Raw genomic sequence first — 26,232 nt, 5'->3', positions numbered from 1 at the left:
TCGTGCTCACTGCTCACTACTCTGGCAGCGGCGCTGTCCCGTGAGAAGAAAATATCCCCCGGGCTTAAAACAGTCGCTAAATACCTTCTTTTTTTATCCACGTTTTGCTAACAATGTGAATATAATGGCCGGAGCAAGGTAAGAGTTCGACCTTTCATTCCCATTTTGATTCGGTTCTGTTATACAAAGTCTATAACAACAGAGTGTGTTCGCTGCTAACTGTCGTCAAGCTTTCAAACAGTGGCCACCATGGTGGGATACTAGACAAATCCGCGCGATTGAATGGAAGCCTTCATATATGTTAAGTTGTGTACTTTAAATGTATGTATTGTTATTATCGGTAGGAATAATCAGGCTTAGCACTACAGCATGTAATAACAATACGTTACCAAATACAACTGTGGGATAAAACATGAAAGTGTGAGTTTGAGCTGAATTTGTAGTGCCGCCAAGTATCTTAGCTTATTTCTCACTAAGGTATCTTTTCTAGGCATGTGACGAATAATCGAACCTACAAATTCCCCTTGTTTCAAATTCTCTTACATTGCCATAGCAGATAAATAATTCATAACTTTCAGCGTAACTATTGACATGGGAACGCAGTTCGCGTTTTTCCTCCACTATTCTGCAGATTGGTTCTGCTAACTCTTTCTTGTGGTTGTGAGACCAATTTGTTGTCCCCTTTAACAGTTGGGTTAAGGCCCCCAGCAGCAACTTTAAAATGATGATATAGGCCTGGCCTACACATTTAGTTAGTTACTCTGTTTGGACTGTGTTTTGCATAAAAAAAACAACAACTTCTTATTTTATTCATTTCTTGAGTCTGATGGTTTGCTATAATGTGTGTGTTATTTGAAGCTTCCGTTCGTTAGATGTATAGGATTACAATTTAGTTTAAAACCTGGACTTCATAGGCTCAACATAATTCAAATTGCAGTTATGGATCCTTTGGTTGTTGTAGGTATTCCTTTTCTCATATGCCTTACCGCCTACATGATTCTGAAATGGTTAGGCTAGGGTGTGAGTGTAGAAGAAGACCTACACCCTTCCCTTGTCCCCCATGTTTACTCTGGTGGCTCACAATAGTAGAGGCACAAAAGGCAACCAAACACTACATTCTTCCAACAAGGTTACCCTAGTTTTAAGTTGGACCTTTTAGACAATGACAACCAAGGACGGGGCAGGATGTCCATCCTACAATACCTTTGATGATGGATCTGTTTGATTGTGCCTTTGAGAGGATGTGTGATTTCAAACCAAGTATCAATGGTTGGTGTCAATGGCTCTTTTTGCGTTGTTATTTCTTAAAACAGCATTGCAGATCTTTGATGTGGTCTGTTCATTCTATTCTTTAATGTAGGATTCATTTGAACATTGACACTTAAGTCTGAAAGTTTGGTTTTTGATCTTGAACTTTTTCTATCATGCTATGCAGTTTGCTTTTGATACATTTTTCAAGCCTTTCATAACCCGAAGTTCTTCTGACGTCTGGAAACACTCATGTGTGTGGTTTATAAATGCAGCTTCGACTCGTTGACCTGTGGCCTCCCTGATGTTAAATTGGATTGGGCAATATTAGTCGGTGGGGTTTAGGTGCAAGATACATGCACTAAAAATAATTAAAGTATAATGCACACTAATTCTGAGGTCTGTCTGACTGACACACAAATGACAACACTAACGGCTGTCATTTGACACCGTTAGTGTCCACCATCTGCTGCAACCTAAAAAAGATCTGTATTGACGACGTGGGACATATTAATCCTGTATCTGCATAGCTGACACCCAGCGGTGGCCCTCAGGGCTCATTATTTAGAACACCCCCCCCTTTCAGACCGGGACAGATAGCGTTAATGTCTTCACCAGGGAGGGTTTGTATCTAATCCTGGAGGGCCTGCTGTCGACCCTGGGACCTACAGGGGACCACCCTGAGCCCCTCTGCTCCCTGTCAGGCCCCTGGTGGCACTCTAGCAGGGCGGATTTTGGGTTTAAATACTCCCCCCAGACGCAACTACTCCCTGCTTGCGCCGAAATGTTCCCTTAACGCAAATCAGGGGTTAGCTGTTGGAAACATGGACAATTCACGCTCATACTGTGACCTTGCTGTGCTCAACTTGCGAATGAGATTAGGGCGACGCCGACCACGTTAAAAACAGGTTACAATTTGTGTGAAAGCGGGAACCTAGGGGTAGGGCAGTTAGGGCAGGAGTGTTTAGAAGTGCTCGAGATTAGATAAGAGATATTTTATTGTCACTTGTATAAATGCTTTGTCACATTTTCTTAGGGGCCTGGGGGCAAAATCCCGATACCAAATATACAAGTCCAAGACGGGGCGGGAGGGAAGCACATTTACAAATCAATCTTTGTAACTTCCACATCGTTCCATTCGAGATACAGACTGCCAAGGGACAAATATTCTTCCAACTCATGTTTCTGTGGGACAAGCATCATGGCAAAAGTTGAAGAAGCAGTACCATATAAACAATGAAATGTTATTTGTTTGAGTCACATTGGCACTAATAGATGGGATAAAGTAAAAAGTTTGGACAGTGTATGCCGATGTCTATGAAATGCAATTTCGTCCAAATCGGTTCATTTGTCTGTCTTGTTGTTGCGAAAAGTGACCTCTTTGTTTCTAGCTTTGACAGCTGGTGCCCTGGGCAGAGTCTGCCCAGTATGTCCACCCTGATCCCATGTTAGGCCTCTTGTCTCCTGCACATGCTGGCTCTCGTCCCCGCTCTTATCTGACCTGAAAAAGTTTCCATATGCTTCACCACTAAAAAGGGGAGGATTTTTAGGGCAAAACAGAAGCTGCTGTTTATCAGACTTGCCCCAGTTTTAAAGTTGCAGTGGTCAGACAGACACAGACTGTTCTACCAAGCTGGCAGAGGGTCCCAGAAGTTCTTCAGCCTTCCTACAGAATTAGTTTGGTGGGACGAAGAGCTACAGAGGCCAACCTTCTCCATGGATAGCATGTATGCATGGAGCAGTGTTTGACGCAGCATTGTAAACGACCAACGCAGAGACGGAGAGAAAGATCCAAATGTCCTGCTGGAATCACTGGCAAGGTAGGTAGGTGCTATGTTCTCACACCTAATGAAGAATCTTTCTGTAGTAGTTGCATTCTGGCAGGGCAAGAGAGTAGGGAGTGAAACTGTAAAATCAGGATTTGGAAAGCAGCATGGGAAAGACTGAAATGAAGGTGGTGAAATGACCTTGCGAGATCCGGTCTAATCCGGTGCCCCAAGAGAAGGGGTAACTGTCCCTAGTTGAAGATTAGGGCAGCTGTTGGAGCAGTTCCCCAGTTCTCCTATGCATGTTATAGGGCCCTCCCCTCCCGGACCCTGATTGGCTGGCCAGCCTTGTGGGAAGGCATCAGAGAGCTCTCGTTGAATGAGGTCTACCCGTTCATTTGACAATGCTGTCTATTGTTCGGCTCCATCACAAGAATTAGCATAGGGTCCACTTGCAAAGGCTTTGTAATGCATATGAATGATAGTCTTTGCGGGCATTCCTGTTACCTAGGTAACGTGTTATATCCCTTCCCATAGATCCATTGCCTTACATAATGCAAAACTTGTTGATTATGATCAAGTGAGGATATTTTTTCTTACTTCAGAGTCAACACTTTTCTCACTTCTAAACAACCCTTATATTACTATCTGTCACAGCACACTAGGAGGTCATATTCCTTTTGACTTGGCTGAAGACAACTGACACCTGGGCATTGTACTGAGGGATTGAAACGTTGAAAGAAAAGTTGGGTTTGTTGCTGGGAAAATTGGTTTAAAAGGGGACCCTTGTCTCAAACCTTCGGTTGGCAGTATGGAACAAAAACACAACCGGATCGTCAGGTTCCCAAGCGTTTCTAGATGTATAGAGTCATATCAGTGACTCAAAGCTGTCAGTCTTTCTTCTCTCAGCTAGATACCCCCTCTTCGTAAGAATGGTTGACTCAGGCTTAGAGGGTAGTCGGCATTACTTTGAAGTGATTATATATTTCAGTTTACTTTATACTCCTTAAACCAGTGCTTCTCAACTGGTCTAGCCTCAGGACCCACATTAGTCATTAAGTCATTCACAACCCATAAAATGTATATTTCCAATATTGCCATAATCAAGAATGCAAACATAGCGCAATAACAACAACAAAACAACAAAAAGCTTCAACAACTTGGGCTAGATTCAATGAAATGGTAAGCCATTTAAACATTAATTAACTTTTAAATATTCATATTATCATCTTTTTAAAGATGAAGGTTTGGCATATGCTCACACCACTCAAAATGCCCAAAAAAACGAACATACCCACAAGTTTTATTAAATCTTATTAAAGCAGAGGAACAGAAAGTTTGTATACCATATTCCAAAAACAAAAAGTGCTTCACACTCAGCATAAGAAATGTCTTAACCAAGATCTAAAACAGAAGGGCCAATGAAAACCAAATGGGGAAATTGTGGCATATAAGCATGAATTAAATGAGGCTGGGAAAACCAGTGAGAAGTTTACAGACGGTTCCGTCTTATGCACATTATTGGAAAGTTTCTCATTAAGTTATAGTTTGTTAAATGGGCTGTAGGAGCCCACAAAGGCTTTGCTAGTTGATGCTTTATTTTACTATGTATAGTCATAGCGTACAGTGAGGCCAACATGGATGGATGACCTGCTCTCTGTCCTTTCCACACTCCAATGGCGAGGATGACATTCAACAGAGTGGGTTCAAGACTATCCTGCACCAACCATGCTCTCTGTGCCAGGCAGGCGACAACCCTTCTGTTGGTTCTTAAGCTGATGGCAACCAGCCTGCCCTGCTTTTGCACAACGTCCTTCAGTGCCCTAGTAGGTTCCAACAAGGCCTGCTCTTTCACGCCTGATACCCCCCCACTGCCCCCCCTCAACCGTCCCATGAAAATTGACCCCTGGCCTGCAACCCCCCTTTCCCCCCTGTCAGTAGAGGAAGTGTGAGGAATGGACTTGGACAACTGTTGCTGGATGTGTCACGGTTGGGTGTGAGAACACGAAGAGAGAGAGAGAGAGAGAGAGAGAGAGAGAGAGAGAGAGAGAGAGAGAGAGAGAGAGAGAGAGAGAGAGAGAGAGAGAGAGAGAGAGAGAGAGAGAGAGAGAGAGAGAGAGAGAGAGAGAGAGAGAGAGAGAGAGAGAGAGAGAGAGAGAGAGAGAGAGAGAGAGAGAGAGAGAGAGAGAGAGAGAGAGAGAGAGAGAGAGAGCGGGGAATGGAGAGGGAGAGAGCGGGGAATGGACAGGGAGCAAGGGTATAGCAACTCAAAAAAAGCTAGGGTTGTCCACTAGAGTTTCATCATCCTCCCAGGTTGCTGGAAGCAAATTATCCCCCCCGCCATGACCATTCCAGGTCTGTGTAAGGTGAGGAGCCAGCCATCCATGAATCCTGTGCCTACAGGTATAGGGTTGAAGAAGGAACTTCCCAGCCGTTTGACCACACACGTTCTTCACAGAGAGGTTCATGCATCGGGAGCTCTGCATACAAAGGCATGTGTGTGCATGCAGTCACACATGCCCCTGCCCACACCGTTTAAGGGGCACATTACTGTAAAAGTCAAGGCAACAAGTGTACCATGCGCTATGTGCTTGGACTGCCGATGAAGAACTCTTTAAGTTGTCTCTCCCAGAGGTCTATTACTCTGTTAAAGACTAAGCATTTTATATGCCCATCTATTTTATTTTGATGAATCACTCAAATAACAAATGAACGTGAACTTTTACAAACACACACACACACACACACACACACACACACACACACACACACACACACACACACACACACACACACACACACACACACACACACACACACACACACACACACAAACATACAAAGTCCCACACACTGCTATTATGTCCTTATTGTGCTATCCCAGTGGAACAGCAGGAACAGTGGGTTTCAAAACAAAAGCGGCAAAGAATGTTTACACGACAGGTGCAGGTTTTCATTGCAATCCTAAACATGTGCCCTCTCCCGACTGATTGTGTTTGAGGACCTGGCTAGGGTGTGGGAGCCTGCTAGTGTGACACACACAACAAGGACCCACATAGCCACCAAGTCGCCATGCTGTGTTTTCAACCAAAGACCAATTATGTCTTGTGTTTGATGTTTATGTTTTTTGTAGCTATGGCAACTATTTAGTGTCCTGATTTTATAATTACTGCATCCAAATCCTTGTACGCAACAAGCCTTAACCACACTAAGGCAAGAAGATGGTCAACCTTACCTTAAGCAAAATCTTCCAAAGTGTGTTGTTTGCAATTGTATTTCAAAGCATTACATGTAACTTTGACGTAGTCTCCCATTCACACAGTGCCCCCTAGTCATTCAGCACTCCTTTTCACTGGAAGCCTTTGTTGGTGTTACACATTCTAGAACAAACTTTGGCCCTGCTCCACTAATGATAGGAGCGATGCTACGGGTTTTGCCAGGTCTACAGTTTAGGTTGAGTTTGTCACAGTCATGGCAGCTAACCTTATGCCTTCCCTGTTGTCCCATGTCCCTGCTCCTGTTTTACAATATTTAGATAAGCCTGTTGCCTAGTAGCAGCTGTATCTGCCAAGTAGACTTTGTGCACGGTCTATGCATATTCAAACAGACGGCTGCCTCTACAACGTTACCGCCTGTATTGTGTTAAGGGCCAGCCCTCTCCTTGCTCAGAGGGAACAAATTGCCTGTGGTAAGAAAAAACAAGACATGGGTTAGGTTTGTTTTTCACTAATAACACTAGTTTGGCGGTTTAGCATTCCCCCCTCTCTACTCTTGCTGCCAGAGGATTTGTAGGCTGCACTTCTAGGTGAGTACAAATGCCTTTCTTTCGCTCTCTTTGCTGTGTGGCTTGTATTTCTAAAGGCGGTAGCTGAGGAGAAAGGATGCCTTATGTCTGTAAATAGGAGAGGGCAGGTCTGTAAATACAACACCGGTTAGGGTGGACCTTGACACTTGCTGCAGTGGCTGGTTAACAGAGTGCTAGGGTTTCCTGGCTGAATGGTTGGCCCTGTGTGGAACCACCAGTCCTCCCTGGCCCGACTTTGACAGTCCCAGGCCACAGAGGCTAGCCTAGAATAGGCTGTTGTTTTGGCAAGGTTAGAGGTGACTTTATGATGCCACTAAATGCTAAAAGGCTTCTTTTAACTTGCCTACTGCTGTGTCTATTGTCTCACCCTTAACCAATCTTGGAGACAAATGACGTTAACAATGGCCACAACATTTGGCAACGTTTTTGAAAGAAGCCTTTCCTGTTTAGCTCATGAAAATATTTGTATTTCTAATTATGTTAAGCAAATGTCTTTATGTAGGTAATGTAATAAATCAAACATTTGAATAACTATGATCAGTATCATTAAAGGTTTAAAGGAACATTATTACGATTAAGTATGTTAAAAAATTAGGATTCATTTGTTTTTCACTTCTCATTATTTCTTGCAATAATATGCGTTTTTAGAAGAAAGGTAGAAGTTTGATAGATGAATTGATAACAAAAGTTGTAAGTGTGGCACCTCTACTTCAATCAGATATGCCGCACTGGCAATGGGGTGTTACCACATCCTTCAACAGTTGCGGGATTATCCGATATAAACCCTGTCCCTCGACTCCTCAGGACTAAGATACCCAGAGCAAAGCCTTAAGTGGAGTTTAGTTTAGTTTATCTTTCAATCACCATAAACAGTCACACGGGTATTTTCAGTTTGATTGAAATCCAAAGCTGAACAATGGCAGAGTGCTGTTTGCAGCCCTATTTCTAGACAACATATTGTCCAGTCCTCTGTGTTTTCCATTGCTGGGAGAAGTGCCATTTACTCGTTGGGGTTGGCTCGGAACAATGGAGCAGATTCCATGAGCCGTTTTCTGTTGTTCCCGGCTCACTCAGGGAAAACGCTCTCAGATTGGCAGTTATTTTTAGGACGACTGTAAATTGTGGGTGATCGACGATGTATTTCTCTTTCTCAAAGCAGCCTCTGGGAAAAGCAGGATGGTAAAGAGAGAGTGTGTGTTCATGTGGGGCACCATTTGGCACTTAGGCTTTGGCCGGCTTCTGCTTTCTGCTATTTGCAGAGGTGTGTTTGTGGGGAGCCATATTTAAGGCCATTCCAGAACAACCATCAACCTTGACCCAAATGGGGGGGACAGTTAGCCTGTGTGTCGACAGGAGAGTTTGTGCGAATAAACGACTGTTTAAGCGAAAGTTTTCCACAAGACGGAATTTCCGCCTTTCAACAGTAGCCCCCCGGCACAGAAACAGTAATCCTTTGATAGGGGTGGACGATAAATTGAATCACAATAAAATCGACCATGATTTACTGTGATATGCTTTTTTTCCCAATATGCATTGACCAGCATCAACAATGACTAAGGCTCAGAGCCCAGAGTCAGTAAAATGCGTTCAAGCAGCATACAATAGGCTACGTCAGTGTCTAAGGATGTAAATGCATGCAGCGGCCCAAATCCCCAGAGGGAAATCCCAGTACTCCGGGTGCCACTCAGGTAAATCTGTATGCAAATCCGAGAGGGTTAAGCGTCTTGTATACATAGTTAAACGCCACTGTGTTAGACGTATTTTGTTGTGTATTTTATACACAGCATCACCCCGTTGCCCTCTTTTTTTGTATTCTGAAGCAACTCTGATTCAGAGCACTGTTCATTTCCTGTATCCTGAAGCACTGGTAAACTCAGTGGCCATAAGTTTAGCCTGTTTTTATAAGATTTTGATACTGTCAGAGCTGTGTCTGTCATGTTTTTTTCATGTTTGTTTCGAGTTGATGTTTAATTCAAAGTCTCTGAGGGAAGGGACTAAACTTTGCAGAGGCCATGAGTCATGAAGCGAGGCATGTTATAAGGTTTTGACAATAAAACATATTGGTATTTTACCGATTATAGACAAGTAATATATTTAATGTCATTATATTGTATTCAGGCTTGAGTCAGAACCATGGTAAACACACTAATTACCAGATATGGTAATAATTATAGTATCGGCAATGTATCATGATATCGATTTTGGCCTTATAGTCCAGCCCTACCCGTTGAATTTATTTAACATTATTTTGTTTGTTCCATAAGACCCAGTCCACAGAACAGTCCACAGAAAAACAGACTGCAGAGTGAAATGATCTTAGTTAAGACATGAATCCGTTGAAAACAGCATTGGGTTTGATAGGGAATACAATTCAATATTTAAAATAAACTTTTTTCATGGATTCGATTAGGGTGAATTACGCTAAATTATCTTTTTCCATCTGGAAAGAAACAACAAGAATCGCAGAGCAGGTGAGATGAAACAGAGGCATTTAGGGGAATGAGGACTTGAAGAAGGTGTGATTTAACTGCTTCCTTCTTATAACAGTGTTAACGGACCCCTCACAACAACATGGCTGTCTTTTATCTGTGTCTTTACCAGTGTTTACCGAGGGCAGGTGGGTGTGGGTCTGGTGCTTGTCAACATAAGGGCTTTTTTTAGTGATCTATTCCTTCCCCCCACCCCACCACTGGGACATGGGGGCACAGAGTGTTTTATTAATGCACACATACACAAGGTCTTACATTTGGCTTGGTTTGTTGATTAGTCATACAACGCTGCCAAGTGTAATACGTTAATTATAGCTCATTAAAATAAAACGTTGGGACCAGACTTCAACTTGGATGAGGTAGTGCTAACTGCATTCCAAACCATGTATGAACATTTGGAGAGAGACAGAGCGACAAAGAGAGAGAGAGAGAGAGAGAGGGAGAGAGAGAGAGAGAGAGAGAGAGAGAGAGAGAGAGAGATAGAGAGAGGGAGAGAGAGAGAGAGAGAGAGAGAGAGAGAGAGAGAGAAGGAGAGAGAGAGACAGAGAGTCTTTGTACCGCAGTATTGGTGTACTGAAACCTGTGTTTCACTACCTCTATTATCGATGAGCAAACGTTCTACTGTCTGCCTCACTGTCTTCCTTTTTTATAATACCACACTACACACACATTCTACCCTTGACAAATATAACTATGAAATTGGTATTATCCTATCAATACATATATTTCTGTTAGGCCCCATTTCCTTCAATCAATAATTATCGGTTACGACGAGTGAACTTAAAAACAACCGGGATAAACAACAAAGGCCCTGTCAGTATCATGTGAACGCTATAGTGTATAGATCATACGCTCAGTGGAGGCGGCAAAGGATGTCACAGTTCACCGACAAACAGCAGAGCTAACGGACTCTCTGCCGTTAGTGCCCCAGACACGTTTAGCTAATAGCTGACCTTCCAGCGAGGGGCCGTCTTCCTACCTATCTGCTCATGTCCACAAGGGTCCCAGCAGGTCGGCTCCCAGCCGGCACCAACACGACAGGTTATTAATCGTGGAGAAAAACTCCCTTTGTAACTGGTACACATAAATACATACATACTCTCACATGCATGCACATAGAACATCCACCCACACACACACACACAGACACACACACATACATAAATACACACACACACACACACACACACAGGCACAAACAAACCAACACACACACATACGTAAATACTCACAAACATACACAGGCACACACACACACTCTACTCACCCATGTACTCAATCACATAAATACAATCACGCATATAGATTATAACGCACGCGCACACACATGTGCACATACATATATCCCCCCCCAGGCCCCCACACACACACACACTCACACACGAACTCCTGACCGCCGATCAGGAGTTGGTGTGTGAGTGTGTGTGTGTGGGGGTGGGGGGATATATGTATGTGCACATGCCCGGTCAGGAGTTGGACGCCTGGCCTCCTGCCAAGGCTGAGAGGAGGATGGGCCATGGCGCTCCGGGCCGAGGTGCTCTGGGCCGAGGCGCTCCGGGCCCCGGGTGGTTCACGGCTCAACAGGTTTCCGTGTTCTCCGTCGTTGTTTTGGTCCTCTTCCCAGGCGGACAGGGAGGAGGGGCAGGACCGGTTCTCCCTGTAACGATGTAATCGTTACAGCATAAGACCGTAGGTTGTAGATGTACCCTTCACATCAGGAAATACAGTATAAATCATTGGACCACTAAGGTGGGAACACGCGGCCCTGCTTCAGTTACAGGAACTAATGGCCAAACACACTTGAGTTGAAAGTAAATCAGCGTGGGGGGTTGTCTATGTCTCGATATAAATCTGGGATGAAAAACCCTTTTGTGTGTGTGTGTGTGTGTGTGTGAGTGTGAGAGAGAGAGCGAGAGAGAGAGATAATTTCTGTGTATGTCTGCGTGCGTGTATGTGATCACGTGCATTCAGGGAGGGGACGACAGTGGAGATATTTACAGCTCAGGCCCCCTTTTTGAAAAGCTTCATTATATGTAGCCTTATACCCGCCCCTCCTGCCAGTGACTAATCTATCCTCTCAACAACAGACTCCAGCTTACCAGGGGGTCTTGTACCCTCTTTTGTGACCTCTCAAACTTATCAGCACCCCTCCCTTGTCGTAAACCACGCATTCGCCTGAACAAAAAAACAAAAAAAGCAGCAGTTAACTCCAAAATATCCCCTTAATAATTGACACTTCTCTAATTAGTTGACCTCTAAAGGATATCCACTGTTACCTTTGGGTAATAAATATGTGATTAAGGTATCTGCCCTCTTTTACTCCATTCCCTTGGGTTATGGTTTTGTTGAGCATGCAGTCCAACCTGGCCATATGCAGAGAGTCACGACAGAGCTTTAGCTAGTTCCTGGTGCTGCTCTTCAGGCCAGATGGCCTTCTCATTATGGAGCACACAGTGAGACCCGCACACACATACACAGGTGGTGCACAGCTCCTGTTACACAACCATGTGCTCTTTCTCATTCTCTACCTGGCCATGTTGAGAGCAAATGGTCGGTGTGGACCTCCTGGTATCTGCAATGGAGATACAAGAGGAAAGAGAACATGGTGTGTGTGTGACGTGTGTGTGTGTGACGTGTGTGTATGTGTGTGTGTGTGTGTGTGTGTGTGTGTGTGTGTGTGTGTGTGTGTGTGTGTGTGTGTGTGTGTGTGTGTGTGTGTGTTTAATCCCATAGCTCATAGTTAGGGAGGCTACATGCTCATGTGGGCCTATGTATGAAATAATAGTAGTGTGTTTAGCAGTAAACATAGTCACCATGGGGCACAGTGGAACGGTAGTTTGTTTGGCACTATGGGTCTATTATTGAAGCCAGGGACTGCCACAGGGCACACTTGGCAGCACTTGTGAAAGGACTAGGCTTATTCTTGATTTACCGCCTTCCTCTCACACACACACACACACACACACACACACACACACACACACACACACACACACACACACACACACACACACACACACACACACACACACACACACACACACACACACACACACCAAACATTACCTCACCCTGGCAATGTGTTTGTTTTGAAGGTAAAATACAGGTAGCCTGACAATGGCTTAAGTCCCAGTCCTATGAGCCGGAGGAGGAACAGAGCCTATCATCGCTGTTGGAGTTGGAAAACAGAGTCAATCCTTGGCAGATATCCATATTATCAATGAAGCTCGTTTCCTTTGAGGGCTGTTAAAACTGCTTTCCATTAGTTAAACCGTAAATAGAGGAGTGTTTGATGAAGCCATGTTGTCAGTAGGGACTCGTTGAGCATTTGGACGCTGTGTCTCTATTTGTCTCTATAAGTACAGCTCGGGCGCTCAACCTGCTAGTCACAGCACATTGAGCCCTGAGCTTGGTGATTGCTAGCAACACTGCTGTAATGATCAGCTGGCATGGCCCAGAGCCCTGAGCTTCAGGGAGCTAGATCAAAGGGGGCACACCAACGGTGTCCTCTATAAAGGGCAGCGTGACCTATTTAGTAAAAGCAACCTGCTTCTTATGCTGTGATCACCTCCAAGTGTATAGATACCTACAGCGGAGCCACATGACCTGGGGGAGGGGGTGTTTTCCGCTGGCTGTCGATCAGACATGTAGGTCTGCTGGTTTCATGGGTTGGGAGGCTTTATAGGAACGTCCTAGCAAAGCTGAGAAATTCAGTTCACAGCCTAATTGTGTCGGAGACGGTCTGTCCCTCCTTATCTGTGACCTGTTCTGCTGTGTACAGTGTGTAATTTGGACTGCGTCTCTCCCTCTCCCGCCCACTCTTTTCCCTCTATCTATCTGTCTCGTAGCTATCTCTTGTTAGATGGATAGTTAGCATAGTATCAATTGCAGCTCTATCTATCTCTCTCGGTCTCTCTCAGTGGTCTCCCTGTGTTGTGCAGAGCCAGTGGACATTGGTTCCACCCCGCCCTGTTCCCCCCTCAGAGAGAGCGGCTCTGAGCTCCTCCTTATCCCTCCGCCCTGGCGCGGGACCTGCTGTCTGGCTGAGAGTGTCCACCTGTCTCCTTAATCACGGGGCACTAGGCACCCACAACACACACATACACACAAAAAAACACACACATACAAACATGCTCAAACACATACTTACACACACACATACACATTGAAACAGGGACAACACACATACACATTCATGCTCCAGTACCAGGCGTAGAAATTACAACATTTCTAACGTACTGAATCACGCATTATCCACACAAACACGACAATTCTCTCTCCCAGACACACAGATACACACACACACACACACACACACACACACACACACACACACACACACACACACACACACACACACACACACACACACACACTCACTCACACACACACACACACACACACACACACACACACACCCACACACACACACACACACACACACACACACACACTGCTCGCACACACACACACAGCCAGTCACAGATGGATGCGCGTAAAGAACCCAAACAGGCACATTGTCCCCATATGGACTGGTCTCCGTGCGCCCGGCTCAGCGTTCACACCTTGTCTGTTTGATGAGCTCTGGTGCGTGATGAGCGTCGTACTACATGACCGCATCCCGGAAACGCCCAGCCGCGACGTGACGCGGGAGATAGTATGACCATGGTTTAGTTCACCATGGTTTCCAAAAGCACGCCCCACCCGTTAAACTCCCAGGCCTCGGTGTAATCATCACCCTCTCTCCTCTCCGTCCTCAGCTCTGATTGGGTAGAGATCCTGGAGCCGCGCTCGCGGGAGCGCATGTACGTCAACCTGGCCTCCGGAGAGTGCGGCTGGGAGCCTCCGCTGGGAGCCCCCGTACGGCAGGCCGACGGCAACCAGTGGTGGGAGCTGTTCGACCCCCAGAGCGGACGCTTCTACTACTACAACTCGGTGGGCCGCCGCACCGTCTGGCACCGGCCCCAGGGCGGGGACATCGTGCCCCTCTCACAGCTCCAGGCCATGAAGCGCTCCAAGGAGGCCAAGCGCGCCGGCGCGCTGCCCCCGGACCGGCAGCAGCCCCCGCAGCACGGCTCCCTGGGCAGCACCGGGAGCCAGGAACACCGGGCCCCGCTGGGCGAGCAGCCCCGGGACGGCCCGCCCCCCAGGGCCCCGGAGAGCCCCAGCGAGAGGGAGGAGCCGGACGCCGAGCTGCCGCCTTTGGTGGTGGCGGCGGCGGCGGAGAGCCGTTCCCAGGGAGACGGCAGCAGCAGCACCGAGTACAGCGCTGACGGCAAGGAGCCCCTGAGGTATGAGCCCTACTGGAGGACCCCCAGCGTGTGTGTGTGTGTGTGTGTTTAGTCTGTGTGTTTATGTACGGCGCTGGGCCTACGGGGTGATAGTTAGACTATTTTAACTGTGAGTTACAGTGCTACCAGATGAGTTTCAAATGAGGCGGTGAGAATATTTTGACTTTTGACTCGGCTCACCAATCAGTAACTGCCTTTTTATTTTCCTTCTCACTTATCTGTACATTCCATATGCCCTGCGTTTCCATAGTATCCCCCATGAACCGTGACCGGCCATTCCACTAAAACGCTACCAAATGGGGAGAGGGTGGGCTGGGGGAAGGCAATGTGTGTGTGTGTGTGTGTGTGTGTGTGTGTGTGTGTGTGTGTGTGTGTGTGTGTGTGTGTGTGTGTGTCTGTGTCTGTGTGTCTGTGTGTGCGTGTGTGTGTGTGTGTGTGTGTGTGTGTGTGTGTGTGTCTGTTTGTGTGTGAGAGGGAGGATGAGGTGGTGGAGTTCGGGGGGGGGGCTATACATATTAGATAGCGTGACAACCCCCCCTCATCTCACTGGTGTTGCTGGTGGAGAGCGGCCTCTAACAGTAAGTCATTCACTCAGCCCATCATGTGCTCTGCACTGGAGCTAACCGCCATCTCTCCCTCCCTGCTGGATTCCACACATGCCACCTCTATTCTGCCTGGCCCAGGGCCACTGGGTTCTGCCTTAGTGTCCGACTCACTGTGTGTGTGTGTGTGTGTGTGTGTGTGTGTGTGTGTGTGTGTGTGTGTGTGTGTGTGTGTGTGTGTGTGTGTGTGTGTGTGTGTGTGTGTGTGTGTGTGTGTGCTTGCTGACCACCACCACCAACCAACGTTTTGCCTACGCCCATTCCATTTCCCTTAAACAACCCCCCCACCGCTCCTTCTCCGGCTACGACCTCAGACCAAATGCTGCAGCTCGCTCAGCGGAGAGGGGGGGGGTGAAAGTCTGAACCCAGTGTGAACCACCAGGAGTGGGACTCTGGCCTGCGGCAGCTCTTCCACCTGTAATCCGTTGTGTCCAGGGATCCAAAGAGAGTCCGTATGAGAAGTAGGGTGTCACTGGGTACGCTGACACGTTCTTCGAGATAATCTATGAGAGTCTCCCAACCTTGTTTCTCTTGTGTACCCCCCCAGCCCCATCACATAATATGGGTTTCCATTAACGTTCAGCTTCATCAGTTCTATGATGGACTCCACATGCAGTGCCTGTAAGTGTGTGTGCTGTGGTGGATCGGTGAATCCAAACCATGGACCTGCTCGGTGGTCAATTGTCATGACTCAAGCTTTTCTAAAACCCCCTCCCCCCATACCAAACCACCCCCCTCCCTTATTAGGCCAGCTGTGAGAATCCCTGGGGGGTGGAGTCACCAGCTCATGACTCCTATGGTTTGAGCCAGCTCAGCCATATGGCAGCACACGTTAACATTGGCCACCTCTCTCAGTAGGGGTAAGTAGAAACCTCCATCGAGCACCACCACGCAACGCTGGGAGGAGGGCAGGAATGTGACTGCTAGATGGAGGAAAACAAACTCTGTGGTCTAGTGTTGAACCGGGCGGGGGGCTATGGTGTAAGGTCGATGGGTGGGGGAGGAAGGAGGTGGGGGTTGAGCATTAAAGGACAGCACCAGCACAGAGCTTTGTATCAATGTTGAATCAGACCCCAATTATTATACGAATAATGATCATCCTCAGAAAAGGAAGCCTTTTACGATTTTTCAATGATTCAATGATATGACGATTCTTCTAGAAACTGAAATAATTTCTTGCATCTTCCTCCATAGGGCAGGCAGTATACTTCATCGGCCTTATGTCAGGTTTATTGCGCGTGGCAGGGTTCAAAGGTTAAACGCAAGTGCCAACTGTCCCTTCTCAGAGCAGACAGAATTCCTCCCTCACGAGTGTCATCTCTTTCTATCTATGTTCATGTTCCGTTTATGCCTTGTTAACTCGTAGACTTCTCAGTTTCACAAGTTAGTTCACTTGACTGCAGTTCTTTTAATGTCTGGTGTCTTGAGTCCTTTTATAAATGTCATGTTCTGCTTTATTTTTGCCGAAATAAGCAGAATTTTAAACAGAAGTTGGAATTCAGGACATTGCCATGGCTTTAAAAACAATGATGTCCATTGTGAACGACAGGGACAATCCCAGCTTTTCCATGACCATTTTCCTTTTGTTATCACGGCTTCAAATAAAAGAGAGGAGGGGCCGTGGCGAATAGCTTTCCAACAACAAGTCGACTCAGTATTTATCTGCTAGTTGGCTGCCTTCGATTTCCTCTACCTCTGTTTGTGTTATCTACAAAGAACAGGCTATCTGTATTTGTAGTCAAACAGGCTTGTTGGAAGTGTGTGCGTGTATGTTTGGGTCTGTGTGTCTTGAAAGTGTTGTATGCACGTGTGTATATGTGTGCGTGTGTGTAACTACAGAGGAAAATCTGTTACTCCTTGACCAATCTTATCACATGGCCTGGGAAGTTGTGGTTATTTTGAACTTGTGAGGCTCTCGAGGAAAGTACCTCGCAGTCCTGACGGAGAACATGCCCATCACCTGCCGCTGGCCACGGGCCTGAAGACAGCTGAGGCTGGCGCTCTGATCTAGGGCTGTAAGCTGTGAGCTTGTAACATCTGTACTGGATTTCACCCCATGAGTGTGTGTGTGTGTGTGTGTGTGCGTGGGTGCCTTTGTGTACGCGTGCGTATGCATGGGTGTTCTGTTCACCGAATCTGTCATCCGTCAGGCAACATCTGTACAGGATTTCATCGTCAATAACCTCTGAGGCATGTGTGTGTCTGTGTGTCTGTGTGTCTTATCTGCCCCCGTCTTCCCTGCGCCTTGCATTGCTTTCAAGTTTCACAGGAGCCGTAGGGTTTGAGTGGCTGTTTTACCGCCTGTTGAGAACACATGACCTGGCAGTGTAGGGCCGAGATCCACCGCGGCCTCCTGGGCCCGGGTCAAAGCGGGGTCATGGACCTCCATTGTCATATGGCTTAGTCGGGGGGCTGTTATAGCACGCTATAGGGAAGAAAATGGCTCTCAGTTAAACCTAATTGTCCCTAGGGTCAACTGGGGGCTTTTTCTAAGCAGGAAGTCAAGGTACGTGGAACAGAGAAAGCTAAATTGCTGGTCTATACCCTGTCATTTAGCGGCGTAATAATACAGCACACAATTCAAGCTAGGGCGGTCATGCCAACAGAAGACACTTAAAACTCACTCTTCCAGATCTTGATCTGGCTGTCAGGAATAGCAAAACCTATGGGGAATAGTTGGCAATCCGTCGACAGGCATTATTATCTTAAAGCCATTGCCAGCTCAGCTGAACTCTCCGTTCTTGTTAGTAATTGTACTATGGTTTAACGACCCTGCAAAACAGGGAATATTGAATAAGGCAGAAAGATGTCTTCCCTGGAAAGAGATATTACTGCCGTTTGGCTGCATTTGGTATTAATATGAATATCTTTCCATTCATGATATCATAGCAAATATTTGCCACTACAGAATACTACACGGGCCAACTCGCTTGCGGGTGTTTTGTGAATCCTCTCAGAGTTATTGCAGGTAGACTAACTAGTCGAGGAGGAGTCTCTGTGGGACCTTCCACCCTTGTTTTAATGAGTCACTCATTAAGGCTGTGTTTACAACTTGAGCCCCACACACTTTCATCTCTCGCTCCACGGGTGAGGACGAGGCCACAAGTTTATTTATACGTTTTTTTCCTTTACACACACTGGAAACACAGAGCGGTTGTTTCATCTCTGCGGCTTGGTAAGCTCATTTCTCAGCTCTCCAGATGCCATTTAAGTCTGCCATATACAATAACGATTTTGCAGGCGCTCATTTTTCTTCCCTTTCCTCATTGAAAGTGGCACTTTGAACTAGCAATCTAATCAAGTGACTCGATGGTTTATTATGGCTAAGAGCGATAATGTCCGGGTTTTCTTTTGGACCTAAATGCTTGCTTTGGTTCTTCGTCGTCGCGGTTCTAAATTCTCCCTAGCCCTCTAGCTATCTCTTTCTCACTCTCTCTTGTCTCTCCTAACCTCCCCGTCAAGAAGAATTACAGAGCCGCTGTTTTATGTGTCTGCGGCAGGGCGTCCAACAAGCTCCTTTTGTTTTATTTTACATAGCATTGTAAGCGCCACGCGTTTTACGAGTGTTCCTGTGAGCATGCTGGAATGCATTCTGGGGGACTCTTGCGAGGGACCCGCGGCACCACATATGGCCTAACCTCTCTACGCAGAGCCTAGTCAGGTTCAGCTCAGGTCCAGACGCAGCTTGTTCCACACGATTGCCCTGGTTACCCTAACAAAATGGGCACATCTTTCACGAACGGCAAAGCACGGACCTCTCGAGGATTGAATGGGAATTTTCATTGCCCACAATGAATCCGACTGCTACATTAGAACTATTCGCCGATGCTTATTAATGATCCATCTGTTACTTAGGAGTGTAAAGAAAACAACTTTGTAGTTTAAATAAACTCTACTAGATCACTATATGGCGTCATATAATGCTCTAATGGCAGTGACGCAAAGCCAAACTGTCTTTTATTAGTCTCCTGGCCCCTCTTTTTCCTTTGATGTGTATATTTATACTCGGTTCCTTGTGGTACTGCATAAGATCATAGTTTTTGAGCTACTATTTTCAGATACTAGTGAGGCCTCAACAAAAACGGAAAAAAATCTAAATCAGATTCCAGAGGAGTGCCCCCTTCGCCTGGCGTCAGTCCGGGCCCAACCTCTAAGCTGTCGCGCCCTGCTCCCCTAACGCCATGGCAACTAGAGCTGTCCTCTGGCCTGCACCCAGCAGGTCCATTACAGCAGAGGCAGGTTTCAGTTGGAGCCACAGATATGTACAGCTGGTAGACATCTTGGCTCAGAGGAAGAGAAGCATGTCAGTTCAGCTGTTGTGGGACAACTGGCCTGGCTCCATGTCCCCATGGAGGTGTCTTCGCGAGTCTCTTGCTCAAGAGCTAAGGAGGCCATGGGCTTCACAGCCAGCTCTTAAATGTCACTCGTCTGCGTTTGGTCTCTCTTCTTCTTTTCTTGAGGGTTTGAAACTCCAAAGTGAGGTTTGGATAGTGGCAGTGAGCGTTGGAGTCATTGTCTTTAGCCGTTTACTCCTTTGTCTTCTCCGTTTCCTTCCTCTACGTAGATGGTGCTGAATCCTATTCAGGCTCAGAGGTGTTTGTGTAGCTCCAGCCTGGCCTGTGCGCTCTCATTTCCTCTTCCTGTTGAACAGACGATAATAATAACTTCTGTTTTTCGGGCCCTCACTCCTCCCAGGGGGTATATTTAAGGCTCTCCAGATAAATAACGCCATCCGCAGCCGTGAGTCAGCTGATGGCTTTTCCAACGCTGGATGTTCCAGGCAGGAAAAGAGAGGGGACAGCTTTACAACCAGGAGTATATTTAGTATGGTTACCGTGATGTGCTGGCCGCGGCGATATTGAGAACGGCGACTGCTAGGTATTTTGGACCGTGGTCATGAGCGTGGGACACCAGAGCTGCTGAGACAAATTGAAATTCCCTGACCATTAAGTTGATTTGCTGCCCAACTATCGAATCAAATGACCGCGTTTGATTCCTAATGGCTCTAATTTCACTTTACGTTTCTCCCTCCTTCTCTTGGTCACAGACTCACACACTATGGCCTGGGAACAGCATGCTTCTTTGTATGTCAGTGTCTGTGAGTCCAAGGGTCAAAGTATGGGCCAATGTTCTTATTTTATGATGGGTGCAGTAGGCAGATGACGTCTATGTCAAAAGCATAGAGTTGCTGCGTTTAGGCTAGCTTCACCGGCCTGGGGGCCAAACTGTGGCAAGCAAACCCAACCTTCAGCTAACAGTGGAAGAATACCTGACAGGTAGGGGCAGCTGCAATAGCATGCAACACACCCTGCCCAAACAACTCTCTTTGAGATTTGAGCAAAGCTAGGCAGGGTTGTGTTGATGTCACATCATTAGCGGATTAGCTTCTGTTGCCTCTTATGTACCCTTTGAGGGTAACGTATGAGCCGGTATGTGTTTGTGAGCATAGGGATGGTCGAGGTGCTGTTGACTGCGTCTCAGTATTTCTCTATCTCCCCCTGCCTCCTCCCCTCCTTCATCTACCCCCTCGCTGCCCTAGAAGAATCTCCCTGACGATGGTACAGCCAAGCATTGTGTGCAGCACCTCCCCACACACAGACACACACGCACAGACAAACGCGCGCACACACCGCTCTAACCCGGACCCCCCCCACGTGCCTGAATGAGCTCTGAGGAATGCAAGGCTGATTCCCGCTCAATTCACTTTGCTTCACTCTCCCACGACTAATCCCCCCCCCCCCTCTCTCCTGCACCCCTTCTCATCTACACATCCCCTGCTCTCCAGCACCGCCCTCCACTTCTCCTCGTCTGTCCTTCCCACTTTAGACATCTGATGTTGTCACTCCACTACTGAGCCTTTTGCCCTCCCTGTTTTTAGTCTTAGGAGTTTGTAGTCTTAACTGTACTTGGCTGACCCAGCAGTGTTTGTGGCTGTTGTTGTAGCTGTTTGTAATGGGATTAAATGCTCCAGATTCAGATTGAGGGCAGATCGGCAGGCTGCCACACTTGTCGTGCCACTAGCGGTGCTAGCGAAGAAGTCCATGACGCAGGCAGGGGGGGGGGGGGGGGGGGGGGGGGGGGGGGGCGATAACAACAGCAGGCGGACAACAAGAGACAAAAGCCCCATCGGATACCTCTGAGTGCTGGGAGGCAGCCCTCATCAATGGCCCTCCCCATGAGGTTGAACTCAGCCGTTGGTTGGATTAGCATGTGCATGGCGTACAAGGGCTGGCTGACCTCATGTAGCGTGAGCAGGGACAGGCTTGGTTGATAAGCACTGATCACTGGGTTGGTTTATTTATTAAAGCTGTTTTAATAATGAATAAAGCCACTTTGTTCCGGTCCAAACCCCACCCCTCCCGTGCTCGCTCTTGTTGTTTGGTTGCTCTGATCTCATCCCTGTCTGCGGTGCGAGTGGCTGAGAGGTAGAATAAGTGTCATCCTGTCTCGGATACGTTCTAAGCAGAAACACACGTCCCCAAAGCCCCTTTTTCATTGTTCATCGGGCGCCAGCGGCACTAGCCTTTTTTGAACGGATGATGTCAGGAATTTTCTCAAAGCTCAACCTAAGCCGTGTATAAGTACAGTTCGAGCCCCCCAGCCCTGTCTTCCGCCCTCTGTGTGCTGTGTGAATGTTGCATTAAGTTATGTTGCATCCTGTTTACGCTGCATAGGGAAGCCGTCAAATCCCCCACATGGGAAGTTTCAGACAGGAAGTGCATTTGGTCACGACACTCTCAGGGTCGCTCCTCATAAAGAAGATGACTCACTGCCAGTCTCTCTCTCTCTCTCGCTCGCTCTCTCTCTCAGTCTCTCTCTCTCTCAGTCTCTCTCTCTCTCTCTCTCTCTCTCTCTCTCTCTCTCTCTCTCTCTCTCTCTCTCTCTCTCTCTCTCTCTCTCTCTCTCTCTCTCTCTCTCTCTGTATTTCTCTCTAGGCCCACCTCAACAGGCCCCCTTGTAGACACATGTGAGATAGAGCTGTGCCAGAGATTGCTTTGATACGCATGTGTACAGAAGAGGTTGGAATGCTATTATTGTGGTTTTGGAGTGTGTGGTCTTCTGGCACTGCTGGTTAATACGAGAGGCATTGATGTTTACGGATGGGGGTGTCGCAGACATTTTTCCACACACATTTTAAAGGGACTTAAACAATTTCACACAAAGGATGTCAAACCTCAATAATGTTGACATGTGAGACGTCAATATTTATTTAAGTCGGCATTAAATAAAATGCTTAATACGAGATATGAGAAATCGCATTTTCCCTGTAGTGAAACCACAGTGGTTTGCGGTGCCCTCCCACCACCTCACACACTTACGACAGACAAGACAGGAACATGGGTGGGTTTAAAGTCTGCAATTCAAACAAACAGCGCTTCCTCCTGTTAACAGTTCTCCCAACACAGTGGCCCAACCCCCAACTATGTGTGTGTGTGTGTGTGTGTGTGTGTGTGTGTGTGTGTGTGTGTGTGTGTGTGTGTGTGTTTGTGTGTGTGTGTGTGTGTGTGTGTGTGTGTGTGTGTGTGTGTGTGTGTGTGTGTGTGTGTGTGTGTGTGTGTGTGTGTGTGTGTGTGTGTGTGTGTGTGTGTTTGTGTGGTGAACTAGCGCCTCTCGCGTGGTATTCCCAGGTGGCTTCAACCTAGCCGTGTGTGTGTGCATGGCCATGCATGGTCGCATCTGCGGGACCGCTTGAAGACAATACTCTGTTTACATTCAAACCACCAAGGTGGCGTGACTCACTCCACCCTGAGAGAGGGAGGGTGTAAGGCCGTGTGGGTGTGGGCATGGGTGGTAAAGGGAGTTAGAGAGAGAGAGAGCGAGGGGCTGAAGTGGCGGCCGAGAGAAGTGAAAAGGAAGTTTGCCGTTGGCTCGAGGAACCTCAGGGGAATTGTTTGCTCATTGTTCCAGAAAAACGTAGGGAGGCTGTGGAGAGATTAAGGGAGACAGAGAGGGAGAGGGAGAGGGAGCGAGGGGGTGAGGGGTCACCCCGCCTCTTTCCCTCCGCCCAGTGAGTCCTTTTCCTGTCCCAGCTCTCCAGCGAGTCCCGGAGAAAAGAGAAGGAAAGAGCAGGGGAAAAAGCCCAGGGCAGCGGTGGACTCCTCGGCAGGTCTGTGTCTCTGTTTGGATTACTGGGAGGGACGGAAGGTGAGCCGCTCTGATCCAGTTAAGAAACGGCACCGGTGGTAAGAGGGAGTGAGGAGGGCTGTGGTAGAGGAGGGCCAAAGTCTCATGCCGGCCGGGTTTTCCAGCTCCAAGAACTGGGTTGACCTTATGATTCTTTTTGGGGGAGGGCACGCACCTGGCGCACAGTCTGTACTGCGTCACGACTGCTGTCAGGCAAGCTGTGTTTGTGGGCGTGTGTGTGAGAGAGTGTGTACGTGTGTGTGAGTCTGACTGTGTGTGTTCCTGCTTTAGGACATCCTTGGTTTTAGGCGATTAGTGTATTGGGTGTGTGTGAGTGTGTTTGTGTGTGTGTGCGTATTTTTGTGTGTGTGTATATGAATGTGTGTTTGTGAGAAAGTATGCTTGAAGTATGTGTCTTTGTGTGTGTGTGCCTGCTTAAGGAGGACAGTTATTTGAGCAAATGAGTCATCATTAGTAGACTCGGATCATGGCCTACGGCAGTACGGTCAAAATGCCATGGAGTGCCGTTGTTGATTTATGATGGCGTGCGTGGGCATGGCTTGGGATCAGGGCCTGAGAGACAGGGCCGGTGACTGTGCAGTTTACTAAACAGATTGTTTTCGTCGCTGACCTGGATTACAACGCTGTACCTCCGAGCCTGGGACTTCAGCTCATCCACTAATGCCCTGAGAAGAGGAATTAACCTTTAACTCCCCAATCAGAGAAAGGTTTACCACGGTGCTTTAGGACTACTGTAACCCTTTAGCGATCGCAACGCAAATCCTTCTAGCGTGCCTGGAGACGCAGCCCTCCATACTCATTAACTCTTACAGACAACAGACTTAGAGGCCATAAGAGCTGGAAGTTATGTTTCTGTCTGGAACGTATGGAGGAATGCAGCAGAATCTTCCCTTTTTTTTCCCGGAGGCATGAGAAAGCTAGAAAAGAATATGCCAGCCTCCTTCTGCCAGAGGCACCAGAGGCTACATTCTGGATGGATTGTAGACAGCTGTGCTGCAGTCCATTACGTAGAAGTTGTTTTTAGCCTCTGGTTTGCACAGCACACATTGGAGTTATTGTTTTGTGGGCTACACACGGCTATTGATGCTCTGCTGCACTAAAAAGAGACCAGAGGTTTTTGAGGGTCACTAAACTGTTAGGAGGAGAATTTGTGGATTGTTTTTCCGCGGGCTGGCCAGGCCAGCCAGTGTGTAATAAAAAGATGCCAGAGATTAGCTTGTTTACACTTGAATGCTTGCTTTTTTTTTTTGGCTTGGATGTGAGCCACGTCGTAACTCCTCCCGCCTAAAATGTGTGTTCTTGTCTTTTCTCTCTACTTAGGGACACTCCTCAAAGATGGCAGCCCCCACCAGGCTCTAAGGCGGCCATGTTGGTGAAGGTCAACAGTATGAGCAGGAGCCAGGCCAGTCCCTCAGTGCAACCGAACGCCCAGCCCAGCACACACATCAGCAAGGCCAGCGCCTTCACACTTCACCCCGCCGGCAGCAAGTCTCCAGGAGGACACCTGGCCACCGCCCAGGGATACAAGACCACGCCCTCGGGCAAGATGACGTCGGACCCCCGCCAGGCCCACCACCTGAGGAAAGGCAGCAACGGTAGCTTCTGCCTGGTGATGACTGAGGGCGGGCACCCTAGCCCCCTGCTGCTCAGGTCCCAGAGCAGCACGCCGCGCCCCGCCTCCCCCCCCTACGGCTCCACCGCCCCCCTCTACGACGACCCCGTGACCGAATGCCCCATCTACGACGAGCCGCCCATGGACATGGAGGTGGAGGGGGCTCACCTCCACAACAACCCCAGCCTGCCCCGCCTGACACCCACACACAGTCTCCAGAAGACGCGGCTCCTCCAGCATCCGGGCCCCCCTCACATGGGGGCCAGGCACAAGAGGAACCCCTCTGAGTCGGACTACAGCCCAGCCGGCCTGGAGTGTATCAAGCACATGGTCAACGTGGACCCCAAACAGGGGACCCTGTCCCAGGTCTCCCCTGGCTCTACCCGCTCCCCGTCCCCGACCTCCAGACCCGACCCTCCGCCGTCCCAGCACCCGGCCGGGCCCCATCCCCACCAGGCCCCGAGGGGCCCCTCCAGGGACAGGGAGCCGGGGACCCCGGGGCCCAACACCCTGGAGAAGAAGCAGAGCTGGCGGGCCCTGGAGGCCACCGTGCAGCGCGCCATGGAGGCCCGCCACAGCCGACAGAGCAGCCAGGCGTCCCAGGACTTCCCCCCGTCCACCCCGCAGCCGCCCCCCCTCTACCAGGACTCGGGCTACTCCACGGGCCCCTCGCCCAGCCTGAGGAGGAAGAGCCGGAGGAGGACGGGGGCGGCGGGGGCCGCGGGGACGGGCGGCCGGCCCGGCTCGGTGGGCAGCAGCGGGGAGCTGTCGGCGCTCAACGAGCGTCTGATGGCGGAGATGAGGGAGGTGGTGAGCCGCTCCAACACCATGAGGGAGGTGCGGGCCGGGCTGGACCCCGAGCTCGGGGAGAGAGTGGGGGTGGTGATTCCCCGGACCCTGTCCCCGGTGGACGGGGGGGCGCGCTGGTACGGCGGAGGTGGCGCAGCGGGAGGGAGCGCGTCGGCGGGCAGGGGCTCCTCCAGGGAGGACCTGACCGGAGCCGCGCTCGCCCGGTCGAAGGGCAGGGCGGGTCACCAGAGCAACCCGGCTCTGAGCCCCCTGGAGCTGCCAGGCAGGCAGAAGAGGACCTACGAGAAGGTGGACACCCTGGAGAAGAGCATCACCAGCCAGGCCAGCCTGTCTTCACCGGAGACCCCAGGACCTGCCTCACAGGTGACTCCACGTCTTGTGTGTGTGATGTGTAATGGTGTGTGTGTGTGTGTTGTGGTGTGTGTGTGTGTGTGTGATGTGGTGTGTGTGTGTTGTGTTAATCG

The 26,232-nt window shown here is 48.6% G+C and overlaps 1 protein-coding gene across 3 annotated transcripts in view; it reads left to right on the top strand.

Annotated features, from left to right (window-relative positions):
• Nucleotides 1-26,232, top strand: part of arhgap46a (Rho GTPase activating protein 46a) — a 37,472-nt gene that overhangs the window by 54 nt on the left and 11,186 nt on the right. For 2 of the 3 annotated variants that reach the window (XM_030375814.1, XM_030375813.1), the window contains exons 1-3: nucleotides 1-138; nucleotides 14,069-14,599; nucleotides 24,667-26,131. The exon at nucleotides 1-138 is cut by the window's left edge and continues 54 nt beyond it. In XM_030375814.1, the coding sequence (XP_030231674.1) occupies nucleotides 125-138; nucleotides 14,069-14,599; nucleotides 24,667-26,131 (2,010 nt within the window). In that variant the 5' untranslated portion in view covers nucleotides 1-124. Of the gene's footprint in view, nucleotides 139-6,451; nucleotides 6,820-14,068; nucleotides 14,600-24,666; nucleotides 26,132-26,232 lie in introns of those variants that run through there. The other variant, XM_030375815.1, reaches the window with a different exon arrangement.

The sequence above is a fragment of the Gadus morhua genome, chromosome 13 (genome assembly GCF_902167405.1).
Source record: "Gadus morhua chromosome 13, gadMor3.0, whole genome shotgun sequence".
Taxonomy (NCBI): domain Eukaryota; kingdom Metazoa; phylum Chordata; class Actinopteri; order Gadiformes; family Gadidae; genus Gadus; species Gadus morhua.
The sequence above is the reverse complement of the archived record's forward strand: the minus strand, read 5'-3'. Positions and strand labels throughout refer to the sequence as shown.